The 16,417-nt window shown below is 34.2% G+C and overlaps 1 protein-coding gene across 1 annotated transcript; it reads right to left on the reverse strand.

Moving 5' to 3' along the window:
• Positions 1–2,342: 2,342 nt before the first annotated feature.
• Positions 2,343–9,242, reverse strand: LOC104451867 (4-hydroxy-tetrahydrodipicolinate reductase 2, chloroplastic-like). Its single transcript, XM_039316040.1, has 4 exons — positions 9,026–9,242; positions 4,026–4,252; positions 3,605–3,706; positions 2,343–2,435 (listed from the first exon to the last, which is right to left on the reverse strand). The coding sequence occupies exons 1-4, from the start codon at positions 9,240–9,242 to the stop codon at positions 2,343–2,345; spliced, it is 639 nt and encodes a 212-aa protein (XP_039171974.1).
• Between the last annotated feature and the right edge of the window lie 7,175 nt (positions 9,243–16,417).

The raw sequence follows: 16,417 nt of genomic DNA on the forward strand, positions 1-16,417 counted from the left end.
ATTTCCGGTTCCATGGGCAAATCCGCTTACCCAGATCGGACCAGTTATATTATAATAATATTTTAATCTTTAATATTAAAAAAATTAACCTTACGAAAGAGCTTGTGCTTTCAACATTTACAAAAATGTCAGTTTATATCCACATTATTAACCTTATCCTAGAGATCACATCAACAATTATTATGTTCACTTCAATACAATGGTATAACCTGGAAGCATGGGTTGATTGTTTTGAGGCATTGAGGTTAATGTACTAGTTAGAAGAAAAGAGATGCCTATAGTCGAGTGCAATGCATTCTATTCATATTGTCACTATATTGTCACCAAATAGTGACAATATCAATTCGTTGTATTAATGCTTTTTGGCTCTCTATCTTCCAAATATCAAATGCGCAACTTAAGTTGGCATAATTATCAAAAGTAATTTTCCTTTGATTGCTAGTTCTAATAACTACACTTTATTTCCAAAGGACTATTGAGCTTGTGAGACTTAGAAAATCATTGGTCATAATCTTAGACAATTTTACCGACAACACTTTGTATAACTATTAAATAGTTTTATGTGAGACCAGTTCCATGGATCCACTGGGACGGTACAGTTCCCGAGTAGATCCATGCAACTAACAGGTGATTCCCAGTTCTAGGTCAAGAATTGTCCATCAGGACCATGCACACCCCTATGCCTAATCAATGAAATTCAAGGTCCAAAACATCTTGTATATAAGAATCGCTTCGTTATGTAAGAATATTGAGATAAAAGAAGAATGGCAAAAATTTTCAATCACTAACTTTTAAGACAAATCTAGGCTAATTTGAATATATCAACCACTCATTATACTCTCGTTTTTGCTAACATCATTGTAGGATTCCTATCCTAATCAAGATTGGCATGGAAAGTTGGATTGTGGCCATTGCTTTTGCTACCGCTGCATTGCGAAATGACTCAAGGTGAAGATTATCGTCCAATTTGCATAGCGACAGCATCAACCCTAGTAATATGAATGAGAGAGATCTCACGAGTTCACATATGATAAATTTCAAATTTATGATGAGATTTATCAACCTTTTTTCTTTTTTTGCTTATACAATCTAATTTGTAATTGACCATGTTCTTGTTTCCCCTCTCATCTTATTCATTGAGAATCAAACACTTTTCAAGTTCACAGATCTTTGACATCCACACATGAGCATCTCTCTTAGCAAAAGTGGCAATGCATTTTCCATGGAGAATTTCCACTTTGAACCATTGGGGGCCTTTCAAGTATGAACATCAAACTCCATTAATGAGAAAAGCAAGACACTTCCATATGGCTTCCTAGTCACAGGCTCGAACAGTACAATAGTTGCCGACGATGCTAAGTATGAGATAGTCACGAAAAAGTTACAAAACTATTCTACTATACTTTCCATCCTCTAATGTTAAGACATGTGCTTCGCATTGCAAATGATCAAAATCTTACACATCTTGTTGAAGATATTGTTGTCGATATTGTTTGATCTCCATTGATTTTGATTGTAGAGACTATTTTGTGGGGATATTATATATATCTTTGGGATTTGTTTATATTTTTCTTCCCGAATTATTTAGACATCTTGTATTATAAATAGGATTGTAATTACATACTGAAAGATTGAGAAAGCAATACACATTTTTCCCAAATCTCATTAGCTTTCTACTTTTCTGACACATCTCAAAGAGAAGCTGAAGTTGCTCAAGCTTTATGATCTATCTCTAGAACAAGTCTTGCAATTTTCTCTACTCCATTGCCATATAAAGCAACAATGACTATGAAGAATTCTAAAAACCAAGAGTCCTAAACTGGAGATACGACATCGGCCAAATAATTACTAGGGATAAATGCATTAGAAGTCCTAAAACTTATCATGAAAATGCAATTGAGTCCTAAAACTTTCAAAATGTGCAATTAAGTCCTAAAACTTGTTACGAAAATTCAATATGTCCTAAAACTTTCCTAAAACTTTCAAAAGGTTCAATAAAGTCCTAAAACTTGTCTCAAAAGTGCAATCAAGTCCTAAAACTGTTTTAAAAAATGCAATCAATGGAAGGACTTAGATTGAACCACTTTGATAAGTTTTATGACTTGATTGCACTTTTTGAAAGTTTTAGGACTTAATTGCATTTTTTGACAAGTTTTAGGATTTAATTGTATTTTCATAACAAATTTTAAGACTTCCAATGCACTTATCCCTAATTACTAAGAAGAAGAAGAAGAAGAAGAAGAAGAAGAAGAAGATTATTAAAGACCACAACCCAAAACTAAGACAATGCAGCTAACTTGAAAGATAAACGCCGCACAAGAAACCTCAGCATGAAACTAGTATCAACGCATGCTACCGCCCCGCGCCCACCATCCACCCCCCCCGGGCAAAACATCAATCATATTGTATATACGCTGGCCTGCCTTCTGCTGGATCTGCAAAAAGACAACACATTGACAAACCAAAATCAGCGAGCACATTAGCTATGGGATCCATGGGGACAATAACTATCTGCAACTCCAAACAGTTAACTTCGATTAGGTATAAAGAACACACTTCCTCATTCAGAACTAAGACATTGTACATCACATTCAAACATTATGTGAACTTGATTATACAAGTATATATAGGAGGGGCGAGCTAGTGTCACTTCGAAGCTTGCCATTTTGTAATGCCTTTGTTTCACTTTTGGCAACGAAAATAACTCTTGAATATCATTACGGGCAAGTTTGGATTAGTGTGCACTTGTACATCCAGGAGAGAAATCGATTCCAAACTAAAGTGGGTTCAATTGGAAAAATTATCACCTTCTTTGCTAAAAACAAGACAGCATCAACTGTGCCCTTAGCGTATATTGATCTACCACAAACATTGTGCTGAAACTCGAAAGAAACTCTGAAAAAAATAGATGAATATTTTGTAATTTTTTTTTTTTTTGGTAAGAAGTATTTTGTGATGTTTTCATCTCTAGATAATCATATGAAATAAGGTGGAGATATCAAATACTCTTCTGGAACTCCCACCATCTCCATTTGTTGTTTAGGATCATGGATCATCTGGATCCGATGGTATCCCGAAGCAAAAGCACAGATAGGTGTGAGATATTTTTATTTGTGGAAATACTAGTAATAATTATCTTAATTACAGAACCAGCAATTACAAAGATTATTGTTACGGTTTATCGTCTACCGTGTCATTCACTCATGCATAATCTAGAAGATATTCAAGATGCAAGTATAAAACGAAGGTTTTGCCCCATAGGCAAGTAGGCCAATGGTATAAGAACTAAACCTAAAGACCTCTTAGCTCTTGCCGGAAGTACATAATAACAAAGCTTCATCAAGATTTAAGGAACAAACTAAAAAACAAAAATCATACGTTTGGCCAAGAATTAATCTACCGCCTGCTTACTAACAATTCAATTCATATAAACACAAATAAATGATCTGGACTCGCAACAAATACGCATATGTTTAAATGATTTGGACTTGCAACAAATATGCATATGTTCCTCAACATGCCTTTTCTAGATAAATTAAAGAAGAATTAACAAGAATTTCCCAATAAATAGAGTCAAAATCACGAATATAATTTCACAACCCACCTGATACATGTCAAAAGACGCTCCCAACTTCTCAAAGTAAGAAATTACCGCCTTAGCTGTTCCAGATGTGTCCAATTCGCTTGATTGATGGGACTCCATCACCTGTATTTAAACAAATTCACCAGTGCCGCCATCAGCAAATCCAAATGTGAACTGAAAACAGCAATAACTTACTATACCACGTCTACAATATGAATTTGGCATCATTATGTCAAGAGAAAAACAGTAGCGTGTTACAATATTATAAATTAACCCAAATTCATTGCACACGAGTAAATGTTCATCAATCAATGCAAACCACCAGACCAAACCAAACCACAGCAACAACGAATACCGATTCTCAAGATATTCTTAAGAAAGCAGCATAACACCCGGTCTTCCACTACAACTCAGTGCACCAGAATAGACATCAACGATGCACCTTCACGGCACCAACCACCGCGCTCATTCTCATCTTCTCCGTTTTGCCTTCTTCATCCTTCTCCTTCTTCGTTTCAAAAAGGTAGCTCTTGCTCTGCTCAGAGGCAGAGATCGCTCCTTTTTCCTTGACCGAGCTTCCTTCACTCCTCCTATCTCTGGTTCTCTCACCTCCTGGTTTTCTCCATAGCCGAAGTTCTGCAGCTCCCTCCTCCTCTCTCTGGAAGCTCCCTGCAATTTGTTCTCTTCCATGGCCGACTATTTCCCAAAAAACCCCCCCAAAAAGAATATTGGGAGCGTGCGTGAGGGAAGTCAAGGGAGTAAGGCCTCAGTTTGTTGAAGTTCTGGTGGGCTTCTTTAAGAAAATAAGAAGCAAGAAAAACAAATGGGCTCAAGAGGAAGTAAAAAGATGGGCTTCTGGAGTTAGAAAAAAAAAAGGAACTGGGCGCATGGGCTCATCTGACCCAAAAACCTATTATTTAAAAAGAAAAATGGGCCAGGCCCCCTACCCGAATTTGTTGTTATTATCATTTTTTTTCTTTTCATCTTTTTAGATATTTTCTTATATTTTTGTAAAGAACGGATATTTAAAAAGTTGATAAAAATTCGACCGTCAACAAAGGGCCATTTATTTTTAGTAGTGTCTTTTTGGGATTCTACGGGACGCAAAAGCAATAGGTAAACACGGATTCATCAATCAACAAACAAGCACTAAGACAACTCCCTCTCATATGCACAATAATAGAGACCAATCACTTTTTCTTAATTACATGAAACATGACAAAAAGCTACACGATACATAGAATTAATCAAATAAGCACCTTGTTAACCCTAAGCGATAGTGGAAAACTGAAAAGTTACATTTAGTAGCAAAGCATTCATAAAATAAATAAACACCTACTATAACGCGAAAAGAGAATAAAAACAGAAAAGTGCTCTGAAACACCCCTAAACAATAGAATTCAAGGTCCAAAACATATTGAGTTTGACTAAAGAGTCGATTCATTATGTGAGAACAACAAGATAAAAGAAGAATCGTGACAAATTTCGTCTCTACTTAATTTTTAAGACAAATCTAGGCTAATTTGAATATAACTACCACTTGTTATACTCTCGTTTTTGCTAACACCATTGCTGGATGCCTATCTTGATCAAGATTGGCTTGGTAAGTTGGATTACGGCCATTGCTTTTGTGACTGTTGCATTGCGAAATGGCTCAAGGTGAAGATTATTATCCAATTTGCAAAGTGGCAGCAGCAGCACTAGATATATGAACAAGAGAGATATCAAACTTCAAAGAATTTCACATATCAAAAATTTCAAATTTGTGAGGAGATCAATCGACCCTTTTTCTTTGCTTAGACAATCTAATTTGTAATTGACAACGTTTCTATTTCCCCTCTCATCTTATTCGTTGTGAAACCAACGCTTGTTTATAGTCTTTGACATCATGACCATCTCTCTTTTAACAAGTGGTTATGCATTTTCCATGGAGAACTTCCATTTTGAACCATTGTGGGCCTTCAAGTTTAAACATCAAACTTCATTAATGAGAAAACAGGACATTTCCATAAGGCTCCCATGTCACAAGCTCGAACAGTACAGTAGTTGCCAACAATGCTAAGTATAAGAGAGTCGCCAGAAAATTACAAAACTAGTCTACTTTGCATCCTCTGATTTTAAGACGCGTGCTTCGCATTGCAAATAATCGAAATCCTACACGTCCCAAAGAGAAGCTGCAGCTGCTCAAGCTTAATGATCCATTTCCAGAACAAGTTTTGCAATTTTCACTACACTATTATATGAAGCAACTATGAATATGACGACATTCTAAAAGCCAGAGTCCTGAATTGAAATGCAACATCTGCCAAACAAATATTAATAATGACATCACATTATTATAACAATGCTAAGAAGAAGAAGAATTGAGACTACAAGAAGAATTGAGACTACAACACAGAATGAAGACAATACAACTGACCTGAAATATAAATGCCACACAAGAAACCTCAGAGTGAAACTAGTATCAACGCATGCTACCCTCACGCAATACAATCAATAATATTGTATATACGCTGGTCTGCCTTCTGCTGGATCTGCAAAAAGACATCACATCCACAAACCGCAATCAGCAATTGGATATGGGATTTATAGGGACAGTGATTATCTGCAACTCCAAACGGTTAACTTCGATAAAGATACAAAGAACACATTTCCTCATTCAGAACTAAAATATTGTACATTGCATTCAGACATTATATGAATCTGATTATATAAGTTTGCCATTTCGTAATGCCATGTCTCATTTCTGGTAAGTAAAGAAAAATAACTCTTGAATATCATAACGGGCAAGTTTTGATTAGTGTGCATTTGTACATCCAGGAACAAATTTCTGTTGGAAGAATTATCACCTTCTTGGATAAAAACAAGACAGCACAGTTATATATTGATCTACCACAAACATTTTGTGATGCTCATCTCTAGAAAAACATATGAAACAAGAAGGTGGAGATATCAAATAATAATTCATAATTATGCTTCATTAGGTGATGACAAATGATACAAATGAAAAGCATGATAGGACAAATACTCTTCTGGAACTCCCACCATCTCCGTTTGTGTTGTTCAAGATCACCGATCATCTGGATCAGATGCTATTCCAAAGCAAAAGCATAGATAAATGTGAGATATTTTTTATTGTGGAAATACTAATAACAATCTTAATAATAAAACCAGCAATTACAAAAGTTATTGTTACGGTTTATGGTCTATTGTGCCATTCACCCATGCATGATTTAGAAGATAATACAAGATGTGAGTGTAGAACGAAGGTTTTCCCCCATAGGTAAGTGGGCCAATGGCATAAGGATTGAACCTAACAGACCTTTTAGCTCTTGCAGGAATTACATAAAAACAACCCTTCATCAAGATTTAAGGTACAAACTAAAAAAACAAAAATCATGTGTTTGGCCAAGTTTACTAACAATTCAATTTATATAAACGCAGATAAATGATTTGGACTCACAACAAATATGTACATGTTCCTCAACGTGCCTTTTTCAAGATAAATAAAAGAAGAATCAACAAGAATTTCCCAAAAAATGGAGTCAAGGTCACAAACATAATTTCACAACACACCTGATCCATGTCAAAAGACACTCCCAACTTCTTGAAGCAAGAAATTATCGCCTTAGCTATTCCAGATTGTCCAATTTGCTTGATTGATGGGATTCCATCACCTAATACTTTAAATAAATTCACCACTGCCTCCATCAGCACATCCAAATATGAACTGAAAACAGCAATAACTTACCATACCATGGCTACGATATAAATTTGGCATCATTAGGTCAAGAGTAAAACAGTAGGGTGTTGCAATATTATAAATCAACCCAAATTCATTGCACACGAGTAAATGTTCATCAATCAATGCAAACCACTAGACCAAACAACAACAACAACGAATACTAATTCTCAAGCTATTCTTAAGAAAGCAACATAACACTCGGTCTTCCACTGCAACTCGGTGCACCAGAATAGACATCAACAATGCACCTGTTCAAACTGGCAAAGAAAAAGTGAGGAGAAGTAGTAGAAAGTAAAACCACATTATTGTTTTTTAAGGATGGAAGATGCCCCCCAATCACACAAAAAGTTTAGTAAAAAAGGTAACTACAGAAAACCCAGAGGGACTCAATTCCCACAGGTTCCAGCTCTCGTGCTTCCCGAGGTAGCGATATAAAAAGCCTATTTCTCACCTTTTAAAAAATCTTTTTTCTCCCTCTTATTTGTTTTCTCGAACTTCAGTGAAGATAGTGATTCGGAGTATGAGCACCCGAACTCCTATCTCATTCGCCATTCTGGTTAAAGGGTCACTTCACAACAAATGACAGCATACTCAAGCATCATTCAACTTGATAACCAAGCAAATCAAACATGATGAGTTAAATGACAACAAGTAAAATACAACAAATCTGAGGATAAGAACTATATAAAGATAAACTTATAGGATAGAATGAGACCTATATCAGTAAGACTAAGAGCACCTAATCTGTCTTGAGTCCCACATCGGCTTAGCACACCAACAATGAGTCACCTATAATCTCACTTGGCCACCGTCTATTTTCTGCTTCATGATTTAGGTAGTGTCTTCTTTGTATCATTGTGTTTACGTTTTATCTTTGTGTTGATATAATGCAAAAAAGAGATCAGCAGTACCTAATTGACAAATTGTAGGACATAACTCACAAAGCTTCCATTGTTACTACCTTATTTTTCTTTTTTCATGCATGGTTTATCTTACAATGGAATAGCTCTCTCAAAAGTATCTAATCAAACAGTGGTGAGAATTCTAATTTTAACATCAGCTACATGTGCACTTAAACATCCATAAAATCATTAATCGAGACCCAATCAAAAGGATGAACCATACAAGACAGAGAGCAAAGTGAGGAGCAAAGGGGAAAGCAGATGCAGAAGAGTGAGGACTGAACACCTTTAGAGAATACCTAGAAAGGCTCCTGGAAATTGCTCTGCCATAATTTCCATCACTGCAAGAAATGCCACAACTTACCAAAAACTAGAGAATAATTAGGACAAAATAAGAAAGTACAGAAATGGCTATAACTGAACGAGGATCGTGGATTCTATCAGCTATTTCCCACTTGTCAGGAAATCACAGCATATAAACTTGAATCTTTGACTGCTTAGTAAAGCCAATCCCTATCTCCTCCAATAGTTCCCATTACCAATGGAACTCCAACATTGCAATACAACTCAACATTACTTTCATAATAGAAAGAATTTAACTGAACTTATCAAGCGAACGGTGACATATTGCCTCATGTAGTATCATGTTAAGGTTTGCAGATTTCACAAAATTACTGGATTTCCAAACAATCAGATGCTCCTCCCACCCCTATTTTAATGGAACTTTGAAAAATGAGACCTCTCTTTCAGCAAATGAATTTCTATCAATACTTTCCCAAAGGATGTGTTACTTACTGTTCACTGCAACAGGCATGGTGTAGTCGACCACGATCATATTCAGGTGTTCACAATAGACCAACGCCACAACTCTTTCTCTATCTGAAGGTCCGTGCACCTTAATCTCTTTGCCACATTCCTCTACGGTTTTTCCAGCCTCTTTGGCATAGCCAAATGGCATAGGGATAAGATCAAGTCCTGCAGAATCCGCTACATTTTTAACAGCCTTCCCCATTTTGCTTGAACAACTGTTCACCTGTAGTAGCAGCAAACATGCAATGTATCCAAAAAAAAAAAAAAAAAAAGGCTAGAAAATATCGAAAAATTTATTGACATGTTTCAGTAACTTATGATTTAAATTATTTATGATAGAGAAACAAACACACGTACAAAAAGAGGTAGAGATGAGGAACATAGCGGAACATAGCTTCCAAAGTCAATCACTAATCAAAGGATTTTCCCAAAAAAAAAAAAATGAATCTATACATAAGGATACCAACATAATTATTATATTGTTGTTTTACACTTTTGAATGTGAAAATAAAATTACTAAAGGAATGAGTTTTAAAAACAACGGGAGGGAAAAAGACATTCAGGAAAGAATTCAAATGGAAATAGAATTAAATAAATGGCAACAAAAAGAAAATTCAAGTCCCCTAAAAATAGATAATGACTAGATTGTGCTGCCACTAAATTGGTCAAATAATTAATGTATAATCATATAAGTTTATAGCTAATTAGGGAAATGAATAGAATACAGCAAACCTGAACTAACCCAATTAGCCTTGATGAAGAAAAATGAACACACAAAGATATGTTATGATGTTTATTGTTGATATGTGTGTTGGTGCCTGTGTGAGCAAGTTATCCCAAAGTAGACCTATCTAAAATGGGCAAAAGAGAGTATATGGTAAAATATCTTGTCTTTCCCACGAAATGGTCAATGTGTATAATTTCTTGCATCCATATACTTTTATTTTCTTCAACAATTTTATTATTGTGAGATTACCTTCCACCAATATTCATGAGGATAAATAATACCTTCATATGAATCATTGACAACCATTTTATTTCCAGAAGTTTTTCCTATTCTTCCGCTATGAAGTAGAGTTGCATTTTAAATTAGTAAGCTATATCTCGTCAATAATTGAATTGCAATTTTTTTTGTGTCTAAGTTGAAATTTGGAATGATCACTCAAAAAATGACATCTTATGTCGCTGATGTAACAATATCAGCTTCATATACTTAACAATAACAAACAAATTCAAATGGAGAAAAAAAAAACCGTTAACATTCGCCAAGGAGAAAAATGTGTAAATAAGTAGATGAAAATTAGGTAATTCTAACGGTATGTATGGTCAATTAGTACCTAAGTTAAAAAAAAATCCATCAATTGATCAATTTAAGAAATCAAATTAACAAACTCAGATATATCATTAACAATATGATAACAAGTACATATTTAACTTATAAATCTCATGCTAGATTCCGGACCTTAGTACCGTCTACATCGGATAAGAAAATTGTTACCATTTACAAGGAATGATATTAAAAGGTCTTGCGCTCTTTTGGTGGATTACTTGGAGAATCTTTGAAAGAATTAAGATTAACTAAGATCAAACCATTTTAAATATTGTGGGAGAGGGAGAATAGTAGACCAACAAAATAATTAATTCAATAAAATGAGACTAGTTCGAGAATGAAATACAAATACAAATGTAAGATGACAATTCAAATTAGGTTTCCTTGGCAACTAAAAAGAGATGTCAAATTGAGAAAGCTCTCCAATATGGTAAGTTGGAATTTACTCAATCAGGCATGAGGAAGGATAATATAAATAGGGGTAAGTTCTGCACTACCAACTTGTCTTCTTAAAGTTTGTCTTCATTTTGGTATCATCTCATCTCTGTCTTAGTCTATGCAAATTACATCAAAATTCCCTTGAACTCTCACATCGGTCTAGATCTTCCAGGTTATTTTTCATGTGCTCTCTTGATCTTTTTTTCCCTTTCATATCCCTTTTTTTCTCCTTAGCATATGGTGTGATATAGGTAGTTTTTCAACTTATGCACTATGGTTTTTTTTCTCTTTAATTCAAATGTGAAAAAGAATTTGAAGAGTTTGTATACTACATCCATTGTTTAGATCTTGGATATTTTTGATAGGTGAAGCATATTTCTATAAGTGATTTTTTATTCTATATGCTTTCTCTTTTTTCATGCCAAAGTCTTTTTGTCGCATTTTACAAATTTTGCTTATAATGATGGAGAGATTGTATGAGAAGTATCAATTTCAAGGGTAAAAAATTGCATTTTGAAGACTAACAACATCATCTAATAGATCATTGTATCTTGGAGGGTGTAGGATATTTTACTAGCAACCAAATTATTCAGATGTTATAAACCTATTTATTATATTTGATTGTCAAGACAGTCATACATGTAGATTGAAATTCTAAAAAAAAAAAAAATTAAAATTCAATGATCAATTGGTGACCTTAGTTCATTCTCTAGAGAATCAATGATTATCTACTCACCTTTTATCATTTTTTTCATTATTGGGCATTTCTTGCAGGCTAATTTCCATTAAGGTTTACTTTTGGCCGGTGCTTCTCAAATCAAGTACGTATATTCCCTTCTTTTTCTTTTTTTCCATTCCATATGGAATTGAATTTGTTTGAAAGCCTTAATAAATGGACAGGGATGTTTGTACTTCTATGCTTGTAAAATTCATTCTAGCCATTTCGTTTGATTATTATTAAGGTTCATTCTAGCCATTTTGCTTGGGGTGGGAGACCCTAAGTGAGGCCCAATGACCATCGCTCAGATCTGGGGCGAGGGTTGTGCCCTCCCCCAGATTTGGGCTAACAGGCCATCGCCAAGAGCCACCAAGGCATCATCTAGGGCCAGCGAGGGTGACCTTCACTGGCCCTTCCCAACGGTTTTGGCAGCGGCCATTGGCAAGGGCTTGGCCAAGCCGTGGGTGAGTTTGTGTTTTTTTTTTTTTTTTTAAAGCCGGTGGATGAGTTTTTGTTTTTATTTTAAAAATGACTTTTTGTTTTTTAATCTAATTTTGTTTGTATTTGTAATTTTTAATGCTTTTTCTGTGACGTGGCACTTGGTACGTGCCACGTCATTGCTATGTGTCTCGAGAAAGTAATAAAATAAGGCAAGTCAGCATTTTCGTTAGTTAAAGTGAACGAAATCACTGAGAGGACTTGATTAGACCGATTTGACAAGTTTTAAGATTTTATTACTCTTTTTGTAACTTTCAAGGCTTAATTGCACTTTCATTACTAATTCTAAAACTTTTAGCGAACTTATCCCTAATATTTATTCTACAATTTCATCAAAACCTTGATAATTTTATTGCTTATGAAGCTTATCAAAATTATAGCAAACAATTAGAAAATTATAGCGTTATTGCGATATTAGGTCAACCACAATAATTTTTTTTGCGGGCTATTATAAATATGACAATTAGGCTGGTTTGAAAATTTTAAATCCCATTTCCAAGATTTTTATTTCAATCTCACTATGTGTAAGTCAGTTACTTGTCTTACTTACTCATTCTCCTATGATAAATCAACTAAAAGAATGTGTAGGCATTGAAAGAAAATTTATAGCATTTGAATTCTTGTTCTTGTTTTATGTCTACTACGAGAGCAATTACATTACGACTTAGCCCCTCCAATACTTCAAGTAGGAATTCATCCCTCAACGAAAAATGACTTTTTCGATGCATATACTACTAATTTGGATAGAATACATACAACCCCTCTAGTAAATTGATTTATGTTCATATATGGTTTTAATACGAATACTAAATGGTCATTACACATCGATCATACATGGTTTAGCATTTTTTTTCTAAGTAAAATCACCAAAAGAAGGAATACTATGCACTTAGCGGATTGATTCACCATTTGACAACAAATGCATGCTTTCGTATCCATAATGTCATTAATATAAGCATAGAGAAATAATATGAAATCGGTTCATTTGCTAGAAAAAAATTTATATTTTTTCTGTGAGGTAATCTCAACCTTTAGAGCTATTCCGATATAATGAACAGTGTATACCCACACACACATATATATTTATTATAATATTCTAACGAAAGAATTTTACATTTACAGGCCTCTACTATGGAACATCAAAATAACAACACAATTGACCAGAACATGGATGAACAACTCGAGCCAAGTGTTTTTCCAAGAAGTGATGCACGTTCCAATGGCCAAGTTACACCGGAGAACTCAGCGGGGCAACATGGCCACGGACAAATAAGTATAACCAATCAATTTACTTCCGCGGCATCTAGATTGCCAGGATGGGCGAGTAGAGGGGTGAGGCGAGCTAGAGCTCATCCCAATATGTCATCTCCATCACCGTGGGCTGCCATTCAATTGAGAATACCCGAGGTATGTTCCAAAAAATGTAATATTATTATCTCTACATATTCATGTTTCATTTAGGACTAGCGAGGTCTTATTTATAGTACTAGATTTGAAAACTCAATAATTTTTGCATAATTCTCAATTTGGTTCCTGAATTAAGTATGATAATCCCATTAGATATCTCATCAATATAATTCTGTGAAAAGAGTATTTGAGATTGAGAGCTTTAAATTGAAACTGATTTTACTACCAATTATGTGAGGCATTTCCATATACCTCATGCTCTTGATGCCAAAAGACACTCACACTATATTAAACTTGTGATTCTCATTTCTATGTTGGATATGAACTTTTAATTTACAAGTCATATAATGATAATATGTAATTAAGTATACCATTTTAAGAATTTTATAAAATATATCAAACCCCGTGTCATGTAGAAAAAGGAATGTCTTATGTACTGTTGATGGATTTTATTTTTTTTTTGGCAATGATTGACCACAATCTAGTAATGTCATAATTGTCATTACCTCTTATTGTGTCTCCGTAAAGATTTGTACTTGCTTGCATGTATTTTAAATTTCCACATAACTGATAGTCTAAATATTTTCATGGACAATGAAAATATTTTTCATTCATTTATCTTTGTAAACAAGACCTGTGATCAATTTGAAGAAAATGTTTCTTGAATTATAGCTTTCTATGAAACAAATGGAGCATTAGTATATACATAATCTCTTTTATAGTCCTATGAACTAGAAAAAGTTCAACTAAACAAAGATTGCTGCTTGTGTATGACTTCAAACATTAGCAGTGGCGTCATGAGTTTTGTGGTGGACACAGAAGTTTTCGAGTAATAATATTTGTCACCCTAAATCTTGAGTTTTGTTGTGGACATGATTTTCAAGTTTTATCTCTCATGTCAATGTCGAAATGTCTAAATTTGTGAAATTGCTGTAATTCAACTCCGTGGGTATATATATGCTCAAGCCCCTTCACTACATTTATGTGTGTTATGTATTTTGCATTCAAACAACTAAAAATTAATCCAAATGTGCATTGATGTAGAATTGATGTGGAGGGACATCTAGTTGTAACTTTAGTTAGCCCTCGAGCGAGCAATATTTTTGATACTCAAGAAATAATTTACTCAAGGAGAGGTGACTATGAAATACTTAGGTTTTCCTCATATGCTTTTGATTAAGAATTGGTCCACCTCGACAAACAGGGTAGAGATGTCTCCACAGGATTGAGTGAGGAAGCCATCTCTGCACATCTCAGGTCGCAGCAATATCAACCCCAACCCTCTACTTCCGAAGAATCCAATGCCAAAGCCGAATCTTGTTGTATTTGTTTGGTAAGAACCACTTCATTTACTCAAGAAAATATTAATATAGAATTGAAGAACAATATTTTTGTCCATAAGTAATTGTCTTAGTTAAATTTAAACTATGAGTATGCATACTAAATCGTACCTTTTATTTTGGTGGAGTATTTGCAGGATGACTACAATGTTGAAGATAAGCTTGGACAGTTGGACTGTGGGCATCGCTTTCACTATGGCTGTATTGAGAAATGGCTCATGAGGAGGAACTTGTGTCCACTTTGTAAAAGGAAAGCAATATAATTATGAATGAGGCATATTTCATCTTTGAAGTGGTGCATGTAATGGTTTTTGAGGAGATTGATTGAGTTTCAACTAAATTTGATATATTTAAGATTGTTGAATATCTAATTTCTTTGTGTCTAACTTCAAGGAACTAAATAGAAAGCAACATGATTGCATACGCCACTAATAATGATGTACTATAAGCGCCAGTAATAAACAACTAAAATAACAAATAAATTGGTATCAAAGAAAACTGTGAAAACTAAGAAGTGAAGTACTCCCTTGTTTGTTTTGACAATAAGAAGATATGAACTTTGTTGATAATTTATGACAATATGACATTAACTAGAATAAAAACCAATCGATTTCCGAGTTACAAACACCATCCGTCAAGATATTTCAGATAAGGAATGTGATTAAAACCTTTTATATGTGGTGGGAGATTTAAATTATATAAGCGAAATTAAAATTAGACTACGTAAGAGACCTCGATAATGGGGCTATAAAAAAATTTGTGTTTTTGAGACTTTTCTTGTAATTTGTGTGTTTGTGTGTTTAAGTGTGTTTCAATAACTTATGATTTAAATTTTTATAATAGATAAATAAATGCACGTACAAAAAGAGGTAGAGATGAGGAACATAGCGGAAGATAGCGTCCAAAGTCAATCACTAATCAAAGGATTTTCCCAAAAAAATGAATCTACACATAAGGACATCTAGGTAATTATTGTATTGTTGTTTTACTCTTTGGAATGCAAAAAAAAAAAAAATACTAAAGGGATGGGTTTTAAAAACAATGGGAGGGAAAAAGACATTAAGGAAAGAATTCAAATGGAAATAGAATTAAATAAATGGCAACAAAAAGAAAATTCAAGTGCCCTAAAAAGAGATAATGACTAGATTGTGCTGCCACTAAATTGGTCAAATAATTAATGTATGATCATATAAGTTTATAGCTAATTAGGGAAATGAATAGAATACAGCAAACCTAAACTGACCCAATTAGCCTTGATGAAGAAAAATGAACACACAAAGATATGTTATGATGTTTATTGTTGATATGTGTGTTGGTGTGTGTGTGAGCAAGTTGTCCCAAAGTAGACCTATCTAAAATGGGCAAAAGAGAGTATATGGTAAAATATCTTTTGTCTTTCCCACGAAACGGTCAATGTGCATAATTTCTTGCATCCATATACTTTTATTTTCTTCAACAATTTTATTATTGTGGGATTTCCTTCCACCAATATTCATGAGGATAAATAATTACCTTCATATGAACGATTGACAACCATGTTATATCCAGAAGTTTTTCCTATTCTTCCACTAAATGAAGTAGAGTTGCATTTTCAATTAATAAGCTATATCTCGTCAATAATTGAATTGCAATTTTTTGTGTGTCTA

The sequence above is a fragment of the Eucalyptus grandis genome, chromosome 1 (genome assembly GCF_016545825.1).
Source record: "Eucalyptus grandis isolate ANBG69807.140 chromosome 1, ASM1654582v1, whole genome shotgun sequence".
Lineage (NCBI taxonomy): Eukaryota > Viridiplantae > Streptophyta > Magnoliopsida > Myrtales > Myrtaceae > Eucalyptus > Eucalyptus grandis.

Excerpts from the sequence above, each read along its gene's own strand:
- LOC104451867 (XM_039316040.1), bottom strand. The coding sequence starts at position 9,242 with ATGGGGAAGGCTGTTAAAAATGTAGCGGATTCTGCAGGACTTGATCTT. Across the intron at positions 4,253-9,025 it reads CATGCCTGTTGCAGTGAACA|GGAGCTTCCAGAGAGAGGAG; the intron begins GTAAGTAACACA and ends AACAAATTGCAG. Across the intron at positions 3,707-4,025 it reads CGGTGGTTGGTGCCGTGAAG|GTGATGGAGTCCCATCAATC; the intron begins GTGCATCGTTGA and ends GTTTAAATACAG.